Consider the following 21,958-nt stretch of genomic DNA (forward strand, 5'->3'; position numbering starts at 1 on the left):
ATTTTTTTGTGAAGAATCAACAACAAGTGGGACACAATCATGAAGTGGAACGACATTTATTGGATATTTAAAACTTTTTTAACAAATCAAAAACTGAAAAATTGGGCGTGCAAAATGATTCAGCCCCCTTAAGTTAATACTTTATAGCGCCACCTTTTGCTGCGATTACAGCTGTAAGTCGCTTGGGGTATGTCTCTATCAGTTTTGCACATCGAGAGACTGAAATTTTTTCCCATTCCTCCTTGCAAAACAGCTCGAGCTCAGTGAGGTTGGATGGAGAGCATTTGTGAACAGCAGTTTTCAGTTCTTTCCACAGATTCTCGATTGGATTCAGGTCTGGACTTTGACTTGGCCATTCTAACACCTGGATATGTTTATTTTTGAACCATTCCATTGTAGATTTTGCTTTATGTTTTGGATCATTGTCTTGTTGGAAGACAAATCTCCGTCCCAGTCTCAGGTCTTTTGCAGACTCCATCAGGTTTTCTTCCAGAATGGTCCTGTATTTGGCTCCATCCATCTTCCCATCAATTTTAACCATCTTCCCTGTCCCTGCTGAAGAAAAGCAGGCCCAAACCATGATGCTGCCACCACCATGTTTGACAGTGGGGATGGTGTGTTCAGCTGTGTTGCTTTTACGCCAAACATAACGTTTTGCATTGTTGCCAAAAAGTTCAATTTGGGTTTCATCTGAACAGAGCACCTTCTTCCACATGTTTGGTGTGTCTCCCAGGTGGCTTGTGGCAAACTTTAAACAACACTTTTTATGGATATCTTTAAGAAATGGCTTTCTTCTTGCTACTCTTCCATAAAGGCCAGATTTGTGCAATATACAACTGATTGTTGTCCTATGGACAGAGTCTCCCACCTCAGCTGTAGATCTCTGCAGTTCATCCAGAGTGATCATGGGCCTCTTGGCTGCATCTCTGATCAGTCTTCTCCTTGTATGAGCTGAAAGTTTAGAGGGACGGCCAGGTCTTGGTAGATTTGCAGTGGTCTGATACTCCTTCCATTTCAATATTATCGCTTGCACAGTGCTCCTTGGGATGTTTAAAGCTTGGGAAATCTTTTTGTATCCAAATACGGCTTTAAACTTCTTCACAACAGTATCTCGGACCTGCCTGGTGTGTTCCTTGTTCTTCATGATGCTCTCTGCGCTTTTAACGGACCTCTGAGACTATCACAGTGCAGGTGCATTTATACGGAGACTTGATTACACACAGGCGGATTGTATTTATCATCATTAGTCATTTAGGTCAACATTGGATCATTCAGAGATCCTCACTGAACTTCTGGAGAGAGTTTGCTGCACTGAAAGTAAAGGGGCTGAATAATTTTGCACGCCCAATTTTTCAGTTTTTGATTTGTTAAAAAAGTTTGAAATATCCAATAAATGTCGTTCCACTTCATGATTGTGTCCCACTTGTTGTTGATTCTTCACAAAAAAATACAGTTTTATATCTTTATGTTTGAAGCCTGACATGTGGCAAAAGGTCGCAAAGTTCAAGGGGGCCGAATACTTTCGCAAGGCACTGTATCTACTACAGCCCTCATCGTCCACATACAACATCCGTTCCGCCAGTCACATTCTGTTAAAGAGCCCCAAAGCACACACATCCCTGGGTCGCTCGTCTTTTCAGTTCACTGCAGCTAGCGACTGGAACGAGCTGCAACAAACACTCAAACTGGACAGTTTTATATCAATCTCTTCATTCAAAGACTCAATAATGGACACTCTTACTGACAGTTGTGGCTGCTTTGCGTGATGTATTGTTGTCTCTACTTTCTTGCCCTTTGTGCTGTTGTCTGTGCCCAATAATGTTTGTACCATGTTTTGTGCTGCTATCATGTGTTGCTACCATGTTGTTGTCATGTTGTGTTGCTAACATGCTGTGTTGTCATGTGTTGCCGCCTTGCTATGTTGTTATCTTAGGTCTTTATGTAGTGTTGTGTTGTCTCTTTTGTTAATCCCAGCCCCTGTCCCCACAGAAGGCCTTTTGCCTTTTGGTAGGCCGTCATTGTAAATAAGAATTTGTTCTTAACTGACCATCCTAGTTAAATTATGGTTAACTAAAAAAAAGGGGCATATCTGTGTAGTCTTTTGCCTAAATGTGCCTTTTGAAAAGATATACGATTGTTCATTGGATCAGTCTAAAACTTTGCAAATACACTTGTGCCATCTAGTGGCCAAAACCTAAATTGCTCCTGTCCTAGAATAATACATTATGGCCCCTCTCTTGCATTTCAAAGATGGTACAATTTTATTTACAAAAGAAAGCATGTTTTTTTTCATTGTATCTTCTTTTACCAGATCTAATGTGTTATATTCTCCTACATTACTTTCACATTTCCACAAACTTCAAAGTGTTACTTTTTTGAATGGTATCAATAATATGCATATCCTTGCTTCAGATCCTGAGCTACAGGCAGTTAGATTTAGGTATGTAATTTTAGAGGAAAATTTAAAAAAAGGGTTGGATCCTTAAGGGGATTAGGAAAGGGTTCTTTATAGCACCATAAAGGTTCCGTTTAAAACTGTATGAGCATAGCTCTTATAGAGCCTTATTTGGCACAGAACCACCTGTTTTATTGTGTAGTAACATATAGTAATTTCATCCAGCTTTGCGCTGGTGCATATATTATCTGAAATAAATAAAAACAGTTAACCTGACTGATACAACTTCATCATGGTCAAACACAGAGAAATACAGTATACCAAACTGATAATACCATAGACAGTTTTAGACACCTATTGATCCACTTCACTCAGCTCAACTCAGATGGGAATAGTGAAAAACCAACAGTGTGCTTACTGCTACAGCCATCAAAGACAGCTTGGAAGAAGCATCCAACAAGCTTATATTGCTTTGGTCTCACAGTTGAAGAAAATCATGTGCACAGATCCTGTTATGTGGCTGCTAAAATCCCTCCTATTCCCATCTGAGTTTCTGCTTTCAAGGTTGGTTAAACCACAAAATAGATCAACCCTACCAGTTTTAAAACATTCATACAAAGAACCACCGTGATAGCATTTTCCCGTCTAAGCAATGCAAGGATTCCATTCTATCAGCATTCAGCATCCAAACCAACCAACAAAACCAACCAATCCCCTTTTGATTTTTTTTCTGGATGAATTCAGATGCATTGCAAAGGTAAAGAAGGGTGACCTTGCACTGGGGCTTGTAATGTAGTATTCCAATATCTACCTACTGTAGGCGACCCGCTGGGGACGAGGTAACAGCAGCTCTCTGTCTCTCTCTCTCCTTCCTTTCTCAAACTGAAGTCACCAGCAAGGGAATTCAGTTTTAAAAAAGGGATCTGGTTCCTGCGCTACTGCTGCTGCTGCTGAAACGAAACCTGCCTTTGATGTTCTCTATGCACAGTCCTGTGGGGAATCCAACCCTCTCTCTCCCTCTCCGCAATGAGCATCTGAGCACCACAACACAGCAGCCCACTGTGTACGGCCGGAATAGAGGCTCGAAATAACAGTGGAGATACTAAGGAATCCTACAATCAATACAGTGTCCATATCAGGCAAATGTGTCAAAAGTCCAGTACTCACCATCTCTCCTGTTTACTTTGGCAAAGCCGGGTCCATGGCTGTTGGATAACTGTGATGAGCTTCTGAAGGAGGACTGGGGCAGGCTGGACACCAGTGGGCCATCACAGCTGTCTGTCAAGCAAACAGGGAAACACAAAGGACAGGGTTAGGTTTTACAATCACAGGTGATCTCTGAACTATTAGTAACGTTATTATTAGTACAGTATTTCCAAATGATTCAGAGGTGTAGTCTAAAACATCATCAGGGAGGAACCATGTTTAAAGCAATTTCAGAGACACTATTTTCCATTTTGTCACAATTTGATCACCATGTCGACCACCATTTCACACGCTGTTACTGCTCTCTGCCAGCAGCAATACTACGCACCAATGACACCATTGAAGTGATGCTAATAATAACTAAAATCACTAGAGTGCAGATCACATTGTTATGTTCCAACACCTTCACAAATGTGTGCATGAGTCCCATCCCTCTGGTCACACCACGTCATTTCAATTTATGGTTATTTTACCAGGGAAGTTGACTGAGAACAGATTCTCATTTGCAGCAACGACTTGGGGAATAGTTACAGGGGAGAGGAGGGGGATGAATGAGCCAATTGTAAACTGGGGATTATTAGGTGACCATGATAGTTTGAGGGCCATAATGGGAATTTAGCCAGGACACCAGGGTTAACACCCCTACTCTTACGATAAGTGCCATGGGATCTTTAATGACCTCAGAGAGTCAGGACACCTGTTTAACGTCCCTTCCGAAGGACGGCACCCTACACAGGGCAGTGTCCCCAATCACTGCCCTGGGGCATTGGGATATTATTTTTTTTAGACCAGAGGAAAGAGTGCCCCCTACTGGCCCTCCAACACCACTTCCAGCAGCATCTGGTCTCCCATCCAGGAACTGACCAGGACCAACCCTGCTTAGCTTCAGATGCAAGCCAGCAGTGGTATGCAGGGTGGTATGCTAATGGCTATGTGGAAATGTGGGTAATATTTGTTTGAGATGTTGACCAATGAGATTTCAACCTTTATTCACCCACTCAAAAAGACAGCCAGATGTTTGTTGAATGCTCAATGTGTTATCACTATGCTTTCAACGACCTAAAAGCACAACCAAATTCCAAATGGGAAAACAATGTCTGATTCGGGATTTAGGGCTCGATTCGCCAAAATTCTGCGCTATAGCGCGCCTGAAATGTAAAGGTAATATCCGATTGAGCTGACATATGGAGTGTTTGCAATGAATGCGGTCTCCACAAATGTGGGAACGTTGCCTTTAAATTTCAATCGCGCTATAGCGCTGAACTTTGGTGATACGGATTGAATCGAGCCCTTAGTTTTCATATACATGTGCTACCACTGCACTTTCAACCATTTAAAAGCACAAGTTCAAATGGGAATACAATGCCAGGTATGTTGGATTTATACAACAACTTAATGTGTTATCATTGTGCTTCATCCAACAGTACAACAAAAAAAACTTGGATTGCAGTTGAGATTACATTAAAAGTACATAGTGCAAGTGATCAACGTTGTTAGAGATTCTGTACAGATTATTATAGCAATTGTGAAGATCTCCACAGACCTGCGAACTTTTGCATGCTATCTCGAACATGTACACTTTCTACGATTACATAAGACGTTTACAGTATACTTAAAGTAACCTCAACATGTGGCCACGATTGTGTTTCTCATGTTAAGGTTGAATAAATACTTTTACATTTGTTTGAAAGATAGCCTTAACTTTAGGCTATTTACTGATGTACTGGGCCATACTCACTACCCTCTGTAGTGCCTTGCGGTCAGAGGCCGAGCAGATGCCATACCAGGCAGTGATGCAACCCGTCAGGATGCTCTCGATGGTGCAGCTGTAGAACCTTTGAGGATCCATGCCAAATCTTTTCAGTCTCTTGAGGGGGAATAGGTTTTGTCGTGCCCTCTTCGCAACTGTCTTGGTGTGTTTGGAATTAACGTTAGCTAGCTAACAAGCCAGAAACAAACCAAAACTTTGTTTAGAAAGTTGCTTTTAGTTGCCTGGTTTTCTAGATTGACGTAAACTAAATTCATTTTTAAAACGGTTTATTGGTGTTCAAATACACCAGTTATGCTATTTTGGACCGTCAGGCTGCTGATATCATGCAATCTGTTGTTTTTGTGTTTATACTTCTTCACAACAACAATGATGTCACTGCAACAACTTTATACAGACATGTCGATAGACGTAGTATACATCAATCTTTAGTCTTGAAAACTGGTTGTTTAGTACATTACCGTACTCACTCTGTTTAGCACATGGCCTCACATGTGAATCCTTAAAGAGATAGGTGGGGCTAAGGCTTAAGAGGGTGTGAACAATGTTGAATGGGTGTAGACAAAGAAGGGCTCTCCAGTAGGTGAACCAAACAATTCAAGGGCCATTTTCTGAAAAGTTGGATTACAAGTTTATCAACGTTCAAAGAATAATTACTTTCCCATTGTTCCTCAACTGTAGAGTATGATATACCATTTCCTAGCTCTGGGTCTCTACTTTTATCCAATGTAAAAAACACAATTTCAAATGTTGTTACATAAGACAGATTCGAGCCAGTCGGTCACAAATATGTAGAATTGCAGGAAATTAGATATAAAACTGCAACAAAAAAAGTTATGTACAGCAAACAAATTTGTTTACCTTAATGTACGTACTTATTAAATTATAGTTTTCAAACCCAATGCTGAGTTAATGTGAGTTAATGTGTAGGGGCTAATTGTACAGCTAATAGTCTACGTTTTTGTAGATTGGTTGCTGTAGCTTCACTCACCTCAATCAATGTGATAATGGCTGAGGTAAGTTTTGCTTGTTTTTGCTGTTCTCCAAATAGCATTTTAGATGATGACATTTCAACTAGATAATGCTAGAAAAACCAGCTAGCCGAACCTCTTATCAGTAGTGCACACATGCTCTCCTCATGACCAAACTACATTCCCTGTCTCTCAATGACTAGATTAGGGTTGTTTGTTGAGTATTCAGTGTGAAAAGCTTTTCAATTATAGTGTTTTAGAGTGGGAAATGGGAAAGTGCACTCCAAAGAACAGAGCAGAGGAGTAAAAGCTAAGTTGAAAATCACTAATGAGAGTTCTCGTTGAAAACTACTTGACAGAAAGAGCAGAGCGTTTGAAAACACAAGAGCCATTTATCGGCGTTCAGAGTTTGGCATTTCAGTGCCGTTACCCACGTCTCTGACTGACTCTGTGATCAGTCGTGCACAGACGTCCGTTGTGCGGAGTCAGAAATTGGAGGTAAATGCTGAATATCTGGTTGTTTGCATCCATGATGGAAAACTCACCATCCCTTGTGCTAGAGCCACCTTCGCAAAAATATGCCTTTACTCTAGCTACTGTACCTCATTCCTTCAGCTAGCTCTATCCCAAAATAACACTTAAATACGAAGGTAATGTTTTGTTTTGTCTTAGAAACACAATATATGTAATAATTAGCTGGATTCTCTATAACGCTTCGCTACATAACACTACCTTAGATAATGGGTGCGTCCCAATATGGAAGCCTATTCCCTATATAGTGCGCTATGGGCCCTGGTCAAAAGTCGTATAGGGAATAGAGTGCCAATTGCGATGCAGTCATTACCTCGTTCAAAGTAGTACTTCTCAGGGAGTGTCAGTGGCGTCAGAACCCACCAGAAGTGTTTAAATCACTATTGATACAGGACTGATCCTTGGCAGGAGCTCCAGCCGATAGAGTGAGACAGGCTACTGTACATCTACTGTGTCCCATTTCACATTTTGCTGGAATAACAATCTGCCCACAGTCAAGATGATGGAAATAGAGAGTGACTACTGATGAAGATGATGCATCACCTTCACAAGCAACAAATATAAAAACAGTATGGATAAGAAACCATACCCTTGGCAAGGCACTGGACTGAACTCCACGACTCCAAGAGTTCAGTCATATTCACTGTGTGTCTTTTGGATATGTAAAACAATTCAGACCATACTGCATTTGGCAGACATATACCCTAATGAGGGCCAATAAAATGCTTGTTTGTGGAATGGAATTAGGTCATGGAACACTAACAATTCAAACTAAAGCGCAGTACTCTGTTTTTCCGTTCTATTCTATACAACTTGGTTCCACTCTATTTTGACCCATGGGGCCTATAGTCTCAGTCTCCAGACAGATTGAAGAGCAGAACGATAACCACACACCCAACCTAATGTGCTATCTCAGGGGTATTCAACCTGTAGTCCGCTGACCCCTACTGCAGGGGATACGCAATTTATTTATTTTTTTTCTCTAAAAGTACATTTTTCCCCAAATGCTTTTATAAATACAGAAAATGAATTTTGAATTACACTGACTGAGTGTTAGTCCCATGCTTCATAAGCTGAAATAAAAGATGCCAGAAATGATCCATAAACACAAAAAAAAATGTTTTTTTCAATTTTCTTTACATCCCTGTTAGTGAGCATGTATCCTTTGCCAAGATAATCTATCCACCTGACAGGTGTGGCATACGAAGAAGCCAATTAAACAGCATGATCATTACACAGGTGCACCTTGTGCTGGGAACAATAAAAGGCCACTCTAAAATGTGCAGTTTTGTCACACAACACAATGCCACGGATGTCTCAAGTTTTGAGGGAGGGTGAAATTGGTATGCTGACTGTAAAAATGTCCACCAGAGCTGTTGCCAGATAATTTTCTGTTCATTCCTCTACCTTAAGTCGCCTCCAACATTGTTTTAGAGAATATGTTCAACTGGCCTCAAAACAGAACACCACGTGTATGGCGTTGTGTGTGCAAGCAGTTTGCTGATGTCAAAATGGTGAACAGAGTGCCCCGTGGTGGCGTTGGGCTTATGGTATGGGCAGGCATAAGCTACGGACAACATCGATGGCAATTTGAATGCACAGAGATACCATGACGAGAGCCTGAGGCCCATTGTTGTGCCATTCATCCGCCACCTTTATGGCCCCATCTCGCAGGCTCTGTAGACAAATTCCTGGAAGCTGAAAATGGCCCAGTTCTTCCATCTGCATACTCGCCAGATGTGTCACCAATTGAGAATGTTTGGGATACTCTGGATCGACGCGTACAACAGTGTGTTCCAGGTCCCGCGAATATCCAGCAACTTTGCACAGCCATTGAATAGGACTGGGACAACATTCCACAGGCCACAATTAACAGCTTGAGCAACTCTATGCGAAGGACATGTGTGGCATTGCATGAGGCAAATGCTGGTCACACCAGATACTGACTGGTTTTCTGATCCACATCCCTACCTTTTTTTAATGTATCTGTGACCAACATATGCAGATCTGTATTCCCAGTCATGTGAAATCCATAGATAAGGGCCTAATGAATGTATTTCAATTGATTGATTTTCTTATATGAACTGTAAGTTTATATTTTTGTTCAGTATACACACCTACAGTAGAAAGGAGGAGAATATCTTCTTTCTAATGATTTTATTTCTCAACTCCTAATATTGAGAAAATTACCCTAATTGGAGCTAAATACACTCACTGGAGTACCTGACATAGGCTTTGAAAAAGCACCCGTGAGTACCAGTTGCTTCAAGTGCCGCTGGCTGCTGTTAAGCTTTCTTGACATGGACATACATTTTCCCAACAATTGGCTAACTATCATAACTCAAGGTGAGACCCAGATGCAGACACAGGGGGCAGATGGTTGGAGTCTTAGGTGTTTATTAATCCAAAGGGGTAGGCAAGAGAATGGTCGTGGACAGGCAAAAGGTCAAAACCAGATCAGAGTCCAGGAGGTACAGAGTGGCAGGCAGGCTCGAGGCCAAGGCAGGCAGAATGGTCAGGCAGGCAGGTACAGAGTCCAGAAACAGGCAAGGGTCAAAACCAAGAGGACTAGAAAAAGGAGAAATAGCAAAAGCAGGAGAATGGGGAAAAAAACGCTGGTTGACTTGGAAACATACAAGACGAACGAACTGGCACAGAGAGACAGAAAACACGGGGATAAATACACTGGGGAAAACAAGCAACACCTGAAGGGGATGGAGACAATAACAAGGACAGGTGAAACAGATCGGGGTGTGACAGCTAACATTTGTTTATCCAGCTAAACAGCGGTTATTAACAAAAATGTGTTAGGAGTTACATTTCTAGCTAATAGGCTATGTTAGAGTTAACACTTCCTCTTTCAATTATTATATCGGGAGGTAAAAATTATGAAAATCTATCTACCAAATGTTGATTAATTCTCCTTTCCAATATCATTCATCAGGTAATGAGATGTCTTGTACTTAAAAAATATATATATACTGTATACAGGGTTGCTGATTTACCTGGGTGGTGGTCCCTGGGCAAAAAAAAATTGCAGACCCCTTTGTTAACTGAATGTAGTGACTTTTCAGGGGTGCTTCAGTAAATTAGCTTGTTCCTCTGGCAGGGAATCAATTGGCCAGATTGAGAGAGAGGGAGAGCCAGATTGTGCTTGTGGCCAGCTAGCACAATGTGGTTAGCTGTACTTGCATCTCAAATAGCACCCTATTCCCTATAGGCTCTTGTCAAAAGTAGTGCACTATATAGGGAAGAGAGTGCCATAGGACACATCCTATAACATTTGCACCGACTAACACAGGAAGTAGAGCAGCTAGAAGGTTCTGTAGAGTGAAATACATGCATAACCAACCTCCACAGGGAAAGAAATGTCCAAAATAATACAAATTTACTTATTAGACCTTGTTTTTCATATTTGCCCCAAAAGATACTCTGCACATCTACTGGTGCATCTACAATAATACAAAATGCCGGAAGTTAATTTCGAACAAAATACGTCTGAATATGGAACCGATGGAGGAAGTTTGTGAATGACCTCTGCTCTCCAAAGGGAAAAAGTTCACAAAAGTCAAGTTAGTCAAAAACATGGATAATCAACTTTAGTCCCGTCTATGGCTTTTGAAGACGATTTGTGTGCCAGTCTTTTGAAGAAAATAAACCTGAGTGACCAGTACCTTTCTCTGCAGCATGTGTGTGACCAGTTTGAAACGGCTAGCTAACTAGCGGTGCGCGCTAGTAGCGTTTAAATCGGAGACATCACTCACTCTGAGACCTTGAAGTACTGCAGTTGTTTCCCTTGCTTTGCAAAGACCGTGGCGTTTGTGGAGCGATAAGTAACCATGCTTATAGAGTGACTGTTGTCAATGTGTGCAGAGGGTCCCCGTTTCAAGCCCAGGTTGGGGCGAGGAGAGGGACTGTTACATGAGCACAGGATGGCTCTGCAGAAATAGTGGTGAGTGAGCATTAAATAATGTACTAATGGGCCTGCAAACTGCCTTGTAGTGTGATCTGTGAACTGTCATTGACTGCTATTACACAAAAGCAAGATCTGGCTCTCCAGAGCAAAACTATCCAATCATTGAGATGTTATGATAGCTGCAGCCTGTAATGGGGCATTATCAAGCCCCAATTCTCCAATCTGTAGTGGAACCCTGCTATGTTTCAGAGGTCATTTGCTTTGCAGCAGTTACGTGCACACACATACACACACACACACACAAGGATAGCTGCACTAAACTACAGAAGCATAATCAGAGTGTCTGTAACTGTGAACAAGCAAACAGGGCTCTCTCTCTCTCTCTCTCTCTCTCTCTGATGTTGTTGTTACTGGCACTAATAGACAGAAATGTTCGCTAGCTCTCCTCTAACTTCTCATTTACTGCTGCTCAGTCAGATACCTCTCCCAGCAGTCTCTCTGTCTCCCTCTCTCTCTCTCTCTCTCTCCCTCTCTCCCTTTCCTCTCTGGAAGCTGTCAAATGGCAAGCTGAAGCTCTGCTACTGCGCTAACAAACTGTGTGTGTGTGCGTGTGTGTGTGTACTGATGCGCTAACAAACTGTGTGTGTGTGTGTGTACTGATGCGCTAACAAACACAAAGAGAGAGGTGTTTGATCCTCATCGCTGTAGCCTCCAGCAAACACACCTGGCATTCTTGTGACGCCTCCTAACTTCAGCTTCCACCAAAATGATCCAGTTAAACAATGCAGCAAGACAATAGTTAACAATAGCTGACAATAGCTATCCACATCCATGGATAAACCATGCTCAGTTCACCAAACAAACAATCTTCATCTTTGAAATTATATGAAAACAATAATAACACCATACTGTAGCACCAAGGTTGACCACAGCCAAGATAAATGTAATCAGAGAGGGCTACGATCAATGGGAGGATGATTTTTTTTTAAACTCTTTATCCTGAATCTGTCAGTCTGCCAGTCTTAACTCTCTTTACAATACCACGCAGACACAGAGTTGAAACAAGAAGGCAGCAGCTGCAAGGCTGTCACTCACGTGATTGGGTTCAAACACATTTATTATTAGAGAACAGCCACACCAAGGAACATTCACTGACTGCAATACTTTGCCTTGCTATCATGCTAATGAAGATTACAGCAAAAATCCTTCAGGTAACTTCCCTTATACTAATAGTCAGTAGCGGTGTGGGGGTAAAATCACTAGGGAAGCCAAGCCCTCCCCCCCTTTAAAACAAAACCTGTTGATTCATATGCCTTGCAGCCGAGACAATAATAATAAATTCAACTACACCTTTGTTTTATCACAAAACCGGATAGCAACCTCTGTCCAGTGAAGTCCACAAAGCATATTGTGTGTAACAGACAGTTGCATGACCTACACAGCATGGTCAAGCAAGTTAATGTTTCCAACATTTTTGAACAACTAAGCAACTATTGATTTAGAACCACAGAGAGTTACTGCCAGTCACAAAGAAATCAGGAGCAGCCTCCACTATTCCACCATCATTTCAACATCATCAAATCACCTCTGCTTAGTCTAATACATTGACAACTAAAAGATACCAAAAACAATTGAGTCCAATCTACGTAAGCTACAGTGCCTTGCGAAAGTATTCGGCCCCCTTGAACTTTGCGACCTTTTGCCACATTTCAGGCTTCAAACATAAAGATATAAAACGGTACTTTTTTGTGAAGAATCAACAACAAGTGGGACACAATCATGAAGTGGAACGACATTTATTGGATATTTCAAACTTCTTTAACAAATCAAAAACTGAAAAATTGGGCGTGCAAAATTATTCAGCCCCTTTACTTTCAGTGCAGCAAACTCTCTCCAGAAGTTCAGTGAGGATCTCTGAATGATCCAATGTTGACCTAAATGACTAATGATGATAAATACAATCCACCTGTGTGTAATCAAGTCTCTGTATAAATGCACCTGCACTGTGATAGTCTCAGAGGTCCGTTAAAAGCGCAGAGAGCATCATGAAGAACAAGGAACACACCAGGCAGGTCCGAGATACTGTTGTGAAGAAGTTTAAAGCCGGATTTGGATACAAAAAGATTTCCCAAGCTTTAAACATCCCAAGGAGCACTGTGCAAGCGATAATATTGAAATGGAAGGAGTATCAGACCACTGCAAATCTACCAAGACCTGGCCGTCCCTCTAAACTTTCAGCTCATACAAGGAGAAGACTGATCAGAGATGCAGCCAAGAGGCCCATGATCACTCTGGATGAACTGCAGAGATCTACAGCTGAGGTGGGAGACTCAGTCGTATATTGCACAAATCTGGCCTTTATGGAAGAGTGGCAAAAAGAAAGCCATTTCTTAAAGATATCCATAAAAAGTGTTGTTTAATGTTTGCCACAAGCCACCTGGGAGACACACCAAACATGTGGAAGAAGGTGCTCTGGTCAGATGAAACCAAAATTGAACTTTTTGGCAACAATGCAAAACGTTATGTTTGGCGTAAAAGCAACACAGCTGAACACACCATCCCCACTGTCAAACATGGTGGCGGCAGCATCATGGTTTGGGCCTGCTTTTCTTCAGCAGGGACAGGGAAGATGGTTAAAATTGATGGGAAGATGGATGGAGCCAAATACAGGACCATTCTGGAAGAAAACCTGATGGTCTGCAAAAGACCTGAGATTGGGCCGGAGATTTGTCTTCCAACAAGACAATGATCCAAAACATAAAGCAAAATCTACAATGGAATGGTTCCAAAATAAACATATCCAGGTGTTAGAATGGCCAAGTCAAAGTCCAGACCTGAATCCAATCGAGAATCTGTGGAAAGAACTGAAAACTGCTGTTCACAAATGCTCTCCATCCAACCTCACTGAGCTCGAGCTGTTTTGCAAGGAGGAATGGGAAAAAATGTCAGTCTCTCGATGTGCAAAACTGATAGAGACATACCCCAAGCGACTTACAGCTGTAATCGCAGCAAAAGGTGGCGCTACAAAGTATTAACTTAAGGGGGCTGAATAATTTTGCACGCCCAATTTTTCAGTTTTTGATTTGTTAAAAAAGTTTGAAATATCCAATAAATGTCGTTCCACTTCATGATTGTGTCCCACTTGTTGTTGATTCTTCACAAAAAAATACAGTTTTATATCTATATGTTTGAAGCCTGAAATGTGGCAAAAGGTCGCAAAGTTCAAGGGGGCCGAATACTTTCGCAAGGCACTGTAACTATGATCTGGCTGCCCATGGTTCTGATTTCTGTGTGTGTGCGTGTTCGTGCAAGTAGAAAAAGATGTTGACTCACCCTACTTGTAGAGAAATGCCAATGCCATCCTCCTCTCTTTCATGTTAACGAAACATGTTATTTGTTGTTTGCTAAAATGCTTGCTCCCTAGCCTAACTTTGATTCATGGGCAAAGTTAGCTAGTTAACATTAGCCTTCTACATCTAGCTACATATTGAAACTCCATTCTCTCAGGCCAGGGGCACAACAATGTATGAATTAATGGTTGGATCAGAATCACCGTTATAATCATTAGCCAGTACGGAGAATTAAGTAAAACCAAAAGTCCAAATCCCTATCTCCATCCATGTCTAATTTAGGAAAGGGATCATTTTAGCTAACTAGCTAGCTAGACACCGGAGGACAACAACACAACGAGACACAACAATTCAACAATGCAAGCTGGCTTGACACTTCCTTTGGTGCGCCAGGACCATTCACAGTTATTCTCGCTCAGTTTAGCTCAATGCTGATTGGCACATTTTTTAATACTTTTTTTATCAAGGGAGGCCAAATATTCGATGGCTTCCCTTGCCTTCAATGCTACAGGAAGTAACAATGGCATACTCGTTTGGACCAGACAGCATCAGATAGATGGCCTACACATAGAGAGACAGAAGGGAGCTGTTTAGCTCACTCAGATGCTTTCTCCTGTGAGATACATTAATCCTCTTGGGAATTCAAGGAAAAGTATAAAACATAAAGAGAGGGGAAGCCTGCCTTCCCTTGGCATCAATGAATACACACCACTGCTAATAGTTACCAAGAATGGGTAATCAAAAAGAAACTAAGAAGCTCTATAACCCAGCAACGAGACTAAGGATTTGGCCCAGATGAAACCCTTTTCCCTTTAGTGCCCTAGGCCCGGGTCAAAAGTAGTGCACTATTAAGAGAATAGGGTGCCATTTAGGAAACATACTAAGATGTTTTCAACCATTATTGCAGCCAGCTGGGTCCTGCCCTCCCTTCACCTCTAGTCCTCTGTGATGGGCCTGGCTTAGACATTAAGAAGACATGAAGATACACCTGTCTTGTGATATATAGTAATTCTCCCACTACAGCGCTTACATTTGACATAAGCCTCCAATGTCCATCCTCTGCACTGTGGTCTGGTGTGTGGGTGAACAGTGTACTTTCTCCAGAGTGACCATAAAAGAAGTGACAGCTTTGATCCAGGTGATAGGTATAGGTCTATTCCATAGGACACACTATACCCGTGGTCACCAACCAGTTGATCCAAGGCATTCCTAGTCGATCACCAAGCATTTCTGTGGAAAAAACAACGATAAAGCCTTGCATTCCTATTTATTTAATTGTTTTATTTTTTATTATTTAGCGCTGTTTTCATTGGCCCTTGCGCCGGGAAGGAAAGCGCATTTCATGTGCCTGAAGGTAGAACTCTGCCTATCCGGCAGATCCAGAGAGCAAATCAAGTGCACCTATAGGCCTAGTGCTGGTTAATCCGATAGCTCAGATCACCGTGTGTGCACAGTTTCCTCAAGGCGTTGACTGTAAAAAGAAACCTTGAATGCACAGCAAAGTTGATATTGTGAGATTTCAAAACTGTTAAAATCATAACAGGCGAGAGACTCAACGAATACAGCAAAGATGTCACTCCCTGACCTTAGATATCTCTGTTTTCTTTATATTTTGGTTAGGTCAGGATGTGACTAGGGTAGGTACGCTAGTTTTTGTAATGTCTAGGGTTTTTGTATGTCTAGGGCTGTTGTAGGTCTAGGGGGTTTTGTATTTCTATGTTGGCCTGATATGGTTCTCAATCAGAGACAGCTGTTTATTGTTGTCTCTGATTGGGGATCATATTTAGGTAGCCATTTCCCCTTGGTGTTTGTGGGATCTTGTCTATGTGTAGTTGCCTGTCAGCACTCGTTTGGATTGCTTCACGGTTTGTTTTGTTATTTTGTTCAGTGTTCATTCTCTTGATACTACCCATCCTGGGTCCGGGAGCGTTGTCATCAACTGACACTAATTAGCATAACGCAACGGACATAAATATTACTAGAAAATATTAATGTTCATGAAACAAGTGAAATATATTGAAACACAGCTTAGCCTTTCGTTAATCACCCTGTCATCTCAGATTTGGAAAATATGCTTTACAGCCAAAGCAAGACAAGCATTTGTGTAAGTTTATTGATATCCTAGCATAGCATTATGCCTAGCTAGCAGCAGGCAACCTGGTCACGTAAATCAGAAAAGCAATCAAATTAAATGGTTTACCTTTTATGAGCTTCGGATGTTTTCACTCACGAGACTCCCAGTTAGATAGCAAATGTTCCTTTTTTCCAAAAATATTATTTTTGTAGGCGAAATAGCTCCGTTTGTTCTTCACGATTGGCTGAGAAATCGACCGGAAATTGCGGTCACGACAACGCCGGAAAATATTCCAAATTAGCTCCATAATATCGACAGAAACATGGCAAACGTTATTTATAATCAATCCTCAAGGTGTTTTTCAAATATCTATTCGATAATATATCAACCGGGACTGGTGGCTTCTTAGTAGGAGTGAGAGAAACAATGGATGCATTTGTCCTTTACGCACAAAACACTCTGAGAGACTTCAGCTGACCACTGACGCAATGTTGACGTTCAGGCTCATTTTTCAAAATAAAAGCCTGAAACTATGTATTGTGACACTAGACACATTAGGGAAGCCATAGAAAAAGGAATCTGGTTGATATCCCTTTCACTGCTCAATAGGGACGCATAGGAACACAGAGGTTTCTAAATAAGAGTCACTTCCTGATTGGATTTTTCTCAGGCTTTTGCCTGCAATATCAGTTCTGTTATACTCACAGACAATATTTTTACAGTTTTGGAAACTTTAGAGTGTTTTCTATCCTAAGCTGTCAATTATATGCATATTCTAGCACCTTGTCCTGACAAAATAGCCCGTTTACTTTGGGGACGTTATTTTTCCAAAAATGAAAATATTGCCCCCTAGATTCAAGAGGTTAAATAAATAAGAATGTACGTATACCACCCTGGGCCTTGGTATCATCATAACGAACGTGACTTAAGAGATGCTGTTTTTATTAGTACGTTCGTGTTTTTGTTATTCAGCACTGTCAACACTGTTCAACACTTTTATACGCCATAAAATGCACCTTCTTCATACTTCCACTCATACTTCAATGACTGAGTATAGCAGTTTTCGATAAGCTTGCATTGTTATTATTACTGACTTGTGTCTTTTTTAACATTGTGGAAAATTAAACTTTCTCTCGTCATAGGAGTAACAACATGAATTGGTGCATGAGGCAGAAATAATGGAAGGATATTGACCTCATACCGTCAGTAGAGGATGCCTGGTTATTCTTTAAAAGTGCTTTCCACACCATCTTCAATAAGCATGCCCCATTCAAAAAATGTAGAACTAAGAACACACTCCAGACTTGGTTCACTCCAGACTTGACTGCCCTTGACCAACACAAAAACATCCTGTGGCGTACTGCATTAGCATTGAATAGCCTCTGCGACATGCAACTTTTCAGGGAAGTTAGGAACCAATATACACAGTCAGTGTGGAAAGCAATGGTGAACTTTATCAAACAGAAATTTGCATCCTGCAGCACAAATTCCCAAAAGTTTTGTGACACTGTAAAGTCCATGGAGAATAAGAGCACCTCCTCCCAGCTGCCCACTGCACTGAGGCTAGGAAACACTGACACCACTGATAAATCCACAATAATCAAGGATTTCAAGAAGCATTTTTCTACGGCTGGCCATGCTTTCCATCTGGTTACCTCTCCCACGGTCAACAGCCTTGCGCTCCACACAGCAACTCGCCCAAACCTCCCCCACTTGTCCTTCACCTAAATCCAGATAGCTGATGTTCTGAAAGAGCTGCAAAATCTGGACCCCTACAAATCAGCTGGGCTAGACAATCTGGACCCTCTCTTTCTAAAATGATCTGACGAAATTGTTGCAACCCCTATTACTAGCCAGTTCAACCTCTTTCGTATCGTCTGAGATTCCCATAGATTGGAAAGCTGCTGCGGTCATCCCCCTCTTCAAAGGGGAAGACACTCTAGAACCAAACTGCTACAGACCTATATCTATTCTACCCTGCCTTTCTAAGGTCTTTGAAAGCCAAGTTAACAAACAGATTACCGACCATTTCGAAAGCTAAGTTAACAAACAGATTACCGACCATTTCGAATCTCACCGTACCTTCTTCGCTATGCAATCTGGTTTCAGAGCTGGTCATGGGTGCACCTCATGTGCCATGATTACAGACACCTGTGTCTTTTGACACTATATAAACGAGTCATACCGCAGGGTTTGTGATTATACCCTGATGAAGACAGCTTGGCAGTCGAAACGTTGGTATTACATTTTTGCATCTGAGCTCTTAGAGTGTGCGGCTCTCTTTTATTTTCATGGGTGCACCTCAGCCACGCTCAAGGTCCTAAATGATATCATAACCGTCATCGATAAGACATTACTGTGCAGCCGTATTCATCGACCTGGCCAAGGCTTTCGACTCTGTCAATTACAACATTCTTATTGGCAGACTCAACAGCCTTGGTTTCTCAAATGATTGCCACGCTTGGTTCACCAACTACTTCTCCGATAGAGTTCAGTGTGTCAAATCGGAGGGTCTGTTGTCCGGACCTCTGGCAGTCACTATGGGGGTGCCACAGGGTTCAATTCTCGGGCCGACTCTCTTCTCTGTATACATCAATGGCCCTTCGTTGGACAGTGGGTTAACTAACCTCCAGATGAACTTCAATGTTATACAACTCTCCTTCCGTGGCCTCCAACTGCTCTTAAATGCAAGTAAAACTAAACACATGCTCTTCAACCGATCGCTGCCCGCACCTGCCCGCCCGTCCAGCATCAGTACTCTGGACAGTTCTGACTTAGAATATGTGGACAACTACAAATAACTAGGTGTCTGATTAGACTGTAAAGTCTCCTTCCAAACTCACAATAAACATCTCCAATCCAAAATTAAATCTAGAATTGGCTTCCTACAGTGCCTTGCGAAAGTATTCGGCCCCCTTGAACTTTGGACCATTCTGGAAGAAAACCTGAAGGAGTCTGCAAAAGACCTGAGACTGGGACGGAGATTTGTCTTCCAACAAGACAATGATCCAAAACATAAAGCAAAATCTACAATGGAATGGTTCAAAAATAAACATATCCAGGTGTTAGAATGGCCAAGTCAAAGTCCAGACCTGAATCCAATCGAGAATCTGTGGAAAGAACTGAAAACTGCTGTTCACAAATGCTCTCCATCCAACCTCACTGAGCTCAAGCTGTTTTGCAAGGAGGAATGGGAAAAAATGTCAGTCTCTCGATGTGCAAAACTGATAGAGACATACCCCAAGCGACTTACAGCTGTAATCGCAGCAAAAGGTGGCGCTACAAAGTATTAACTTAAGGGGGCTGAATAATTTTGCACGCCCAATTTTTCAGTTTTTGATTTGTTAAAAATGTTTGAAATATCCAATAAATGTCGTTCCACTTCATGATTGTGTCCCACTTGTTGTTGATTCTTCACAAAAAAATACAGTTTTATATCTTTATGTTTGAAGCCTGAAATGTGGCAAAAGGTCGCAAAGTTCAAGGGGGCCGAATACTTTCGCAAGGCACTGTATATATTGCCTTACCTTTCTTATCCTACCTCATTTGCACATGCTTTATATAGATTTTTCTACTGTATTATTGATTGCATGTTTGTTTATTCTATGTGTAACTCTGTTGTTTTATGTGTTGAACTGCTTTGCTACATCTTGGACAGGTCACAGTTGCAAATGAGATCTTGTTCTAGCCTACCTGGTTAAATAAAGGTGAAATTAAAAACTGACCAATAAAAATAAAATATTAATATGGGCAAAAGAACACAGACACTGGACAGAGGAACTCTGACTAGGAGGCTAGCATCCCAGAGTCAAAAACAAATTAATATCTAAATAACTGTTGGCGGTAGTGTATATACACTGCTCAAAAAAATAAAGGGAACACTTAAACAACACAATGTAACTCCAAGTCAATCACACTTCTGTGAAATCAATCTGTCCACTTAGGAAGCAACACTGATTGACAATACATTTCACATGCTGTTGTGCAAATGGAATAGACAACAGGTGGAAATTATAGGCAATTAGCAAGACACCCCCAATAAAGGAGTGGTTCTGCAGTTGGTGACCACAGACCACTTCTCAGTTCCTATGCTTCCTGGCTGATGTTTTGGTCACTTTTGAATGCTGGCGGTGCTTTCACTCTAGTGGTAGCATGAGACGGAGTCTACAACCCACACAAGTGGCTCAGGTAGTGCAGCTCATCCAGGATGGCACATCAATGCGAGCTGTGGCAAGAAGGTTTGCTGTGTCTGTCAGCGTAGTGTCCAGAGCTTGGAGGCGCTACCAGGAGACAGGCCAGTACATCAGGAGATGTGGAGGAGGCCGTAGGAGGGCAACAACCCAGCAGCAGGACCGCTACCTCCGCCTTTGTGCAAGGAGGAGCAGGAGGAGCACTGCCAGAGCCCTGCAAAATGACCTCCAGCAGGCCACAAATGTGCATGTGTCTGCTCAAACGGTCAGAAACAGACTCCATGAGGGTGGTATGAGGGCCCGACGTCCACAGGTGGGGGTTGTGCTTACAGCCCAACACCGTGCAGGACGTTTGGCATTTGCCAGAGAACACCAAGATTGGCAAAATCGCCACTGGCGCCCTGTGCTCTTCACAGATGAAAGCAGGTTCACACTGAGCACGTGACAGATGTGACAGAGTCTGGAGACGCCGTGGAGAACGTTCTGCTGCCTGCAACATCCTCCAGCATGACCGGTTTGGCGGTGGGTCAGTCATGGTGTGGGGTGGCATTTTTTGGGGGGGCCGCACAGCCCTCAATGTGCTCGCCAGAGGTAGCCTGACTGCCGTTAAGAAGGCATTGATGCTATGGACTGGCCCGCCCGTTCCCCAGACCTGAATCCAATTGAGCACATCTGGGACATCATGTCTCGCTCCACAGACTGTCCAGAAGTTGGCGGATGCTTTAGTCCAGGTCTGGGAGGAGATCCCTCAGGAGACCATCCGCCACCTCATCAGGAGCATGCCCAGGCGTTGTAGGGAGGTCATACAGGCACGTGGAGGCCACACACACTACTGAGCCTCATTTTGACTTGTTTTAAGGACATTACATCAAAGTTGGATCAGCCTGTAGTGTGGTTATCCACTTTAATTTTGAGTGTCACTCCAAATCCAGACCTCCATGGGTTGATACATTTGATTTCCTATGATAGTTTTTGTGTGATTTTGTTGTCAGCACATTCAACTATGTAAAGAAAAAAATATTTAATAAGAATATTTCTTTCATTCAGATCTAGGATGTGTTATTTTAGTGTTCCCTTTATTTTTTGAGCAGTGTATTTATACAGTACCAGTCAAAAGTTTGGACACCTGCTCTTTAAAGGCTTTTTCTTTATTTTTTATATTTTCTACATTGTAGAATAATAATGAAGACATCAAAACTATGGTTACTACAGATGACCTCAGACCTTTTATATATTATATCCAGGATGAAATAGTCAAAGCTTTGTGTTCCATATTGTATAGTGTTGTTTTTGTGTGGTTTGGGCCCAGACCGTCACAGTAGGTGTGAATAGAGCATATTGAGCATCTGATACATACCTCTTAGGTCGCAGGTTGGGGATTGGGCGGGTGAAATAGTGGGGGTTGGGCCTGTTGCTCTGCTCACGTCCTGGGCATAATATTTTGCTCACTTAGATGTGCCTCACAAGTAATACAACAATTGATCTACTACCAGTGTGATCAAAAACCATTTTTTTATACATATATCATTTCAAAATGGCCTGAGAAGAACAACACTG

The 21,958-nt window shown here is 42.0% G+C and overlaps 1 protein-coding gene across 2 annotated transcripts in view; it reads right to left on the reverse strand.

Annotated features, from left to right (window-relative positions):
- LOC110523906 (contactin-associated protein-like 4) overlaps positions 1 to 21,958 on the reverse strand; it is a 194,715-nt gene that overhangs the window by 155,112 nt on the left and 17,645 nt on the right. For both annotated transcript variants that reach the window (XM_021603042.3, XM_021603043.3), the window contains exon 2: positions 3,563 to 3,673. In XM_021603042.3, coding sequence (XP_021458717.3) covers positions 3,563 to 3,673 — 111 coding nt within the window. The remainder of the gene's footprint in view (positions 1 to 3,562; positions 3,674 to 21,958) is intronic.

The sequence above is a fragment of the Oncorhynchus mykiss genome, chromosome 5 (assembly GCF_057628025.1).
Source record: "Oncorhynchus mykiss isolate SJ-2025 chromosome 5, ASM5762802v1, whole genome shotgun sequence".
Classification (NCBI taxonomy): Eukaryota; Metazoa; Chordata; class Actinopteri; order Salmoniformes; family Salmonidae; genus Oncorhynchus; species Oncorhynchus mykiss.